Source organism: Ursus maritimus, unplaced genomic scaffold, assembly GCF_017311325.1.
Source record: "Ursus maritimus isolate PB19 unplaced genomic scaffold, ASM1731132v1 scaffold_17, whole genome shotgun sequence".
Classification (NCBI taxonomy): Eukaryota; Metazoa; Chordata; class Mammalia; order Carnivora; family Ursidae; genus Ursus; species Ursus maritimus.
Window position 1 is genome coordinate 49481605 of NW_024424119.1, and position 7099 is coordinate 49488703.

Consider the following 7099-nt stretch of genomic DNA (forward strand, 5'->3'; position numbering starts at 1 on the left):
CGCGGCGGCAGGACGTGATGTAAGGCGCGGCTGTAGAAAAGGCGCGGACGCTTGGCTGGCGCGGACTGCAGAGCCGGGGCTGGGCTCGGCGCGCTCTTGGAGAGCATTGCGCGCGGCTGGGCCCGCGGCCGGCGGCTCCTCCTCCCACTCTGCTCCTCCTCCTTTTTCTCCTCCTCCTCCACCTCCTCCTCCTCCTCCTCCTCCACCTCCTCCTCCTCCTCCTCTTCCTCCTCCTCCTCTTCAATTCTCTCGGTGTCTCGGCTCGGCTCGCTGGCTTCGGAGAAACCCGTACTACAGTCGCCGACCCAGCGCCCAAGCGGGTCGCCTAGGGCTGGGGGCGCACCCCAGGGAGGGGAGAGGTCCAAGCAGCTGGGCCGCCGCGGGCACCTAGCCGTTCCCGAGTGAGCCCCGACCGCAGCCGTCGCCGCCTCGGGCAGAGTTTGCGCTCCTGCTTTGCGCCCGGGGCGCTGAAGCCGGGCGGGCGATGCCCGCGGCGTGAAAGCGCCCGCGGCGGGCGCCGACCTCTGCCCTCGTCTTCCCCCTTCCCGTCCCCCCCCCCCCGCCCCGTGCCCTTGTGACCCTGGCTTTGGCGCCGCCGCCCAGGCGCCCCGCGATGTAGCTGCCCCTGAGCCTCGGCGGGAGGCGTCCTGGCCCGCGGGCGCCCGGGGCCCGGAGCCCGGCCTGGGGGCGCAGCCGAGCTCGGGCGGGGCCGGGGCCGCGGTGGCGATGCACCGGGCCCGTTAGCGCCGGGAGCGCCAGGCAGCTGAGGCGGGGGGCAAGCCCTCCCGCGGAGGAGCCGCGCCCCCGGCCCCGCCGGTCCCGCCGCGATGCTGTTCCACAGTCTGTCGGGCCCCGAGGTGCACGGGGTCATCGACGAGATGGACCGCAGGGCCAAGAGCGAGGCTCCCGCCATCAGCTCCGCCATCGACCGCGGCGACACGGAGACGGTAGGCGCACGGCTGCGGGGTCGGGGCTGAAAGCTGGGACGGGGCCGGGTCGGTCCGCGCTTCTGCTCTCCGAAGTTTGGGGGCACTTTGGGGAGCGTCCTTCGTGCCGCACGGGACTGGGCGCAGGGGATCCGCGGACAGGATGCAAGGCCCGCAGCTCCCGGCTCGGGGGAAACCCGGCTGTTGGGGCGGAGGAGGGAAACAAGGTTTAAACCGAAATTTCAGACCCCAAGGGTGCAAGAGAGCATTTCTCCCGAAGTGGGAGCGAAGTCCTACCCGCGTCCCGGAATGGCTCTCTTCTCACTACACCGGGCCCTCTGGTCGCCAGCTCCGCGTTCCCCTCCACCACTCGGCTGTAGCTGCTGGCGGCGCCGCCTGCGGCGCGGGGAAAGGCGAACCAAATGGGAGCACTAGGGCTTCAGCCGGCGTGGGCCGCTCCCGTCCCGCCTCCTGGCAATCCACGTTCTCTCTCCAGCACAATTTCAGGGGTCCAGGTCTTCTGGTCCGGTGCTTTTCGTTGATCACGTCCCTGGCCTCCTGGCCATCCGACCTGGCCAGGCCAGGGCTCGCAGTTCAGGCTCTGGCCTGGCTCTTGCGGAAGGAGAGTTCTTCTGAATCTCCACACCTGGCTTTGCCAGCCCAGCCCCAAATAGCCAGTTCCTCACCTCAGACCTCCCAGGGGGCCAGGCGCGCAGTCGCTTATCCAAGCTGGGCCCAGAAGTGACCTTTAGAGGCTGAGGAGGTAGGGAGCCCAGGCGAAGCTTCTCCACTTGGAAGGCAAGAGCAGCAGCCCCAGTGCCCCGGCTTCTGAGCTCTTCTTTCCGGATTGAACTCTCAGCCTGTCCTGCACTCAGAGACTTTGAGGGTGCTTCTGCACTCAGCTCACCATCTCCCAGGACCCAAGAGGGCCCCAGCCAGTGTGGCCAAGGTGGTGGAGGGGCAGGGGTGGCTGCGACCTGTCCTGGCTTAAACCTTTGGCGTAAGGATCCAGAGATCACTGGGGCTCGGGGCCAGGAACTCTGTGCGTCTCCCCAGAGGAGTCTGTGTAGAGGGTGACTTTTAATGGTCATCTTACCCCTTTTCCTGGGGCCCAGCAGAGTGGCTCTTTTAGGAAACAGTTTTAAGGGAGCTTTTGGAGGGCTTGACTGGAGTAGCCTCTGCTGCCCCAGCCCTCAAAACAGCCCAAGCCTTTCTGGGAAAAGGGCAGAGGGGGCAGGAAGGGGGAGAACTAAGGAGGGAGATCCAGCCAGGCCAGCAGCCAGGCCTGGGCCTGTGGCCGGCTTGGGCTGTGTGGGCGGGCCTCGGTTCTGAGCCTCCTGAATATGGGCCTTTTGGAGTGGAGGAGGCACGCCGCACACCCTGGCGGCCCTCTTTGCGTTTAGGGCTGGCCGGAGCATCGGAGGGAGCTGCGGGTGCCCGTTTCCCCGCGGCAGCGGCGGTGGTGGCGAAGTCGCAGGCTGACGCAGGCGCCTCGGTCTCCCGCCTCCCTCCCTCCGCAGACCATGCCGTCCATCAGCAGTGACCGCGCTGCGCTGTGCGCCGGCTGCGGGGGCAAGATCTCCGACCGCTACTACCTGCTGGCGGTGGACAAGCAGTGGCACATGCGCTGCCTCAAGTGTTGCGAGTGCAAGCTCAACCTGGAGTCGGAGCTCACCTGTTTCAGCAAGGACGGAAGCATCTACTGCAAGGAAGACTACTACAGGTAGCCCCCCACCTGGGGACCTCCTGCCCCTCAGGACCCTCACACACGATCTGCTCCCGGCTCCCTTCCCTCCAGTCCCAAGGGGGAGTTCCCTACCTAGCCCCCCCCTTCTCCAAGCCAGTACAAATTGGGTGACAACCTTTCTAAGCAGCAATTTGAGGGAACTCTTGGAAAGGTCCGAGAAGTATAGGGACCCAGAGAAAAGGAGCCTCTTCTGAGCTCAGACACAGAAATAAGCTTGGGTGCGGGATCCTTGCACCCCTCTCCCTTTGACGTTTCTGGAGTCAAGCAGATGGAAAAGAAATAGGCATTACCCCCCCCCCAAACCTAGGCAGCCTGGGCTGGTGTGGGACAAAGTTGGAGGGAGAGCTGGAGGATCAGTTGGGTGCATTCCTGGGTCTTTCGTGGATCTGGGATTGAAAGCCGCCTGTAGGGTTAAAGAGCCAGAGTCACGAACAGGCTCCAAGTTTCTTGTTTCTCCTATTTGGTTTAGGGTTAGGGTCTGTTTATATTCCCTTTCTCTGTCTCTCCCTCCCTCCCTCTCTCTTTCCCCATCTCTGTGTTTCTTCCAAATTACAAAGCTCTGTAGGATTCTCAGGCGCTGGTGTGGAGGGCAGGGGTAAAGGATGAGAAAGGGTAAGTGGGCAGCCCTCCCTCCCTGGTTCCCAAGCAAAGGCTTTCCTGGGGGTTGCCCAGGCTCTGGGTAAAGTAGAAGCCTTGTGGACAGGAGTATGGTTAAGGGAAACTATATTTTAGGGTAGGACAAGACCTGGGCCAAAATCTAGTTCCCTCTTCCCCCATCCTCCAGCTTAAGACTGGTTCCCATCTTACCGGAGAGATTTCCCCCAGTGGCAGCAGCGGCACCTGGAGGAGGGATACGGGGGGGTACCAACCGTGTGTCCCCACAGTCCCTCCCTCCATGGTCCCTACAGGCGGTTCTCTGTGCAGCGCTGTGCCCGCTGCCACCTGGGCATCTCAGCCTCGGAGATGGTGATGCGTGCTCGGGACTTGGTTTATCACCTCAACTGTTTCACATGCACCACGTGTAACAAGATGCTGACCACGGGTGACCACTTCGGCATGAAGGACAGCCTGGTCTACTGCCGCTTGCACTTCGAGGCACTGCTGCAGGGCGAGTACCCCGCGCACTTCAACCACGCCGACGTGGCGGCGGCGGCAGCTGCAGCAGCCGCGGCCAAGAGCGCCGGGCTGGGCGCGGCCGGGGCCAACCCGCTGGGTCTTCCCTACTACAATGGCGTGGGCACGGTGCAGAAGGGGCGGCCGAGGAAGCGCAAGAGCCCCGGCCCCGGGGCGGATCTGGCGGCCTACAACGCTGGTGAGTGCGAGGCGCACGGAGCGCCCCCGTCGGGTTGGGGGAAAGTGCGTGGCGTCGCCTGTGTGGAGATGGAGTGAATCTCAGTGTGACATGGATATACATCTTGATTACTCTGCATACTCTAGTCCTTAGATTCCCCAGTCCCTAAGCACCGGACCACCTGGCAGAAGGGACATTAGGCTCCTCAGCTCCAGCCCAAGCGCGCTCGGAGGGAGTGGGAGGAGAAGGTGCATTTGAGTCTCGCTGACCCCGTTGCAGAGCCCCGTCTCTGAGAAATTTTTCAGAGGCAGCTTTTTGGTTTGGGCCTTTCCCCCTCTGCTTTGCTGGTGGGAAAGTACAAGGACAGAGAAAGCAAGGTAGAGCCGACACCAAACTGGCTCTGGGTTGGCGCGGCTGAGGATGGGAGCTGGGGCGATGGATGAAGGACGAGGCAGGGAAGCGAGGGTCCCAAGAGAAAGGACTGGCGGTGGCCGGGGGAGGGGGCCACGAGCTCGGCCTGGCATTTGGCCCGGTCCTATGAAATGTCCTGAGGGCAGCAGGCTCGGGAAACTGGGGCCCGGACCCTTATGAACGAGAGCGGCTCGCTGAGCCTGGCCCGATCCCCTTGCTCCGCCAGGTCTCGGTTTTCCCCGGGCTCCTGCCTCCAAGTTCCGGGCGCTGGTTTGAGATTCGCAGCCCTCGGAAGCCGGCGCCTGGGGATGAGACCGGAGTAGGCCTAGCCTCGCGCGCCCAGTAGGGTGGAGGGCTTGTTTCGCATTTCCGGCATCTTTGAACCCCGGGCAGTTCCAGGAGAGGCTCTGCCCCCTCCTGCGCCCCTCCGGCTCAGGACAGCTGCAGAGGTTCTGGGGCCCGGCAAATTGAACCATCAACATCTGCCCGACGTCTGCAAGGCCGGGAAAGGTTTATGACTCCCCGGGCTTCTGAACTAGATAGAGTTTATTTGCAATTATTTTCTTTCTTTCGTTTGCGGCAGAATCGGATTCGGAGATATTTGTTTTCTTCCTCCTTTTCCCCTTAGTCTAATGCACAAGTGGAAAACAAAACAAAACAAAACCCCAGGACTGTGGGGAGAGGGCAGCCGCGGGGAAGAAGTCAGGGTTATTTTGATCTTTAAAAATCGGAGCTGGCTGGGGGAAGAAAATTCAGCGGGTGTGGGGGGGTCCCCTGTTCGCTCCAACGAAGTTGCTTGTTGGAAGATGGATGGACATAGGTGTCTCGGTATGTGGAGCTGGGAGGAAAATGCAGCCCCCAGTCTGGTAGGTGGTGCCGTGGCGGCAGGCAGGTCCGTGGCAGCAGATTAAAGATTTGTTGAAGGTTTTACCGGGGATGCCAGCTCTCTAAAACTTCTACCCCTCATCTCTCACCACCCTGAAAATAGACTAAGCCGAGTCCGGGCCAGGTCCCCCAAAACAAAGCCGTGTCTATTTATCAAATGGGGCCGGCCCCCAGTAGCTAGCAGCAGGCGGCCTCCGCCACGGGGCGCATGGTGAGTGGGATCCTGCTTTTCTGGTAGGCAGGTTAGCAACCGGGTTGGGAATAGAAAGGTAGAAGAGTGCAGAAATATATCTGTGTTTTTTGCTGCTTTGCCGCCTTCCCTGGCGAGGTCCGGCGGCACCGAGCAGGAAGATGTGGCTGGAGGCTGAGTTTCAAGGGAGCTGGCACCTCTACAAGACACCCCCCTCCCACGCCAGCTCCTCGTTTTTTTCTGCGTCCCTCTCCCTTTTTTTCCTTTCGACTCTCTCGATCCCCCTTTCTCTCTGTCTCTCTCTGTCCTTCTGTGTGTTCGTGTCTCGGTTTCTCTGTTCGGGTCTTTTTTTCTCTGCCGGCTTGCGCGTCTCCAGCCTTGGCTCTGGCGGTGGAAACCACGCACGGCGCGCCGGCGGTGGCCGTGCCGCTCGCTTATTCGGGGCTCCCGGGACCAGGCTGGGGAAACGGGTCGCCTTCCTGGCCGCGCCGGGCCCGGCCAGGCCTCCCCAGATCTGGCTCCGGTTCTCCTCCCTTCCCTCCCGGCCCTGGCAGGAGAGAAATGGCCTCAGTGTGGGCCGTGGGGCCGCCAGGACTGGAAAGGGGGCCGTGGAGGGTGCGACCGCCGGTGGTGTGTCTAAGCAAGAGTCTGTGTGCGTGTGTGCGTGGTTCTGAGTGTGAGCACAAGAGCTGGTGGGTGTGAGTGTCCCACGCCCAGGGGCCCAGCCAGCCCGGCCCGGCCCCTCCTTGCGAAACCCCCGGGCTCGGTGGGCCAGTCCGGTGGCGGGCGGCGGCACCTTCTCCCAGGGCGGTGGGCTCGGGCAGAATGGGCTGGGGCGCCGTCGGTGCGCGCAGCCCGCCGCTGAGAGCAGGGCAGCCGGAGCGGCGGGGCCGCAGGGTCGGAAAGTCCTTCCGGGGCGGTGGCCACGGCAGCCCTCCTCAGCCTGCCCCTCCGGGGCGAGAGCGCAGCCCCGGTCCCAGACGCAGAACTGAAAGCTTCCCCCACCCCGGAGCGGGGCCGCCCGCCGGCCTGGGGCGCAGACGAGGCGCTCGGAGCCCGCGAGGGGCCCGGGCCGCGCACTTTGCACCGGGGTTTGTACGCCACGGCCGCGGGAGTCCCGCGCGGACCAGCCGGACGCCCGGGCCTCCCCCAGCCCCAGCTTTTTGTGTGTGTGCCTGGCGGCGTAATTACTGATTTGATTCCAATCCATTATTTAGACAATTGAACCTACAATCTCGTCTTTAGTAAAATGAGGCGAAGTCAGATTTGATTACAGGTTCAGTCCCAGCGACAAGAGCTCGAAACCCGATGGGTTAATAACAGATCACGAGTAAATTATTCATGATTTTACGAGCTCTTTAGCTCCATTGAATCGGCCTAATTGAGAGGAAAAAAAAAAAAAAAGGGAGAGAGAAAGCCCGGTCCTCCCCCTCCCCTCGGCCCCTCGCTCCTCCCCGGATCCGATCTTGGGGAATCTCGACCCGGCCGGGGCGTGGGGGGCGGGAGTGAGGGCGCCTGGGGTACCGGACAAATCTGGGCCCAACGGCCGCTTCCAGGCCGCCCTCACTTCCCCGGCGCAGCCCCCCGCCCCGGCCGCTGGCCTACTCGGCCTCCCAATCTTGGGCCAGCTCCTTTTGAGTCCGCCCTTC

The 7099-nt window shown here is 63.1% G+C and overlaps 1 protein-coding gene across 1 annotated transcript in view; it reads left to right on the plus strand.

Annotated features, from left to right (window-relative positions):
* The first annotated feature begins 809 nt into the window (after positions 1–809).
* The window catches only part of LHX2 (LIM homeobox 2), a 21001-nt gene continuing 14711 nt past the window's right edge, over positions 810–7099 (plus strand). The window contains exons 1-3 of the mRNA XM_040631861.1: positions 810–947; positions 2447–2649; positions 3582–3985. Of these exons, the coding sequence (XP_040487795.1) occupies positions 828–947; positions 2447–2649; positions 3582–3985 (727 nt within the window). The 5' untranslated portion in view covers positions 810–827. The remainder of the gene's footprint in view (positions 948–2446; positions 2650–3581; positions 3986–7099) is intronic.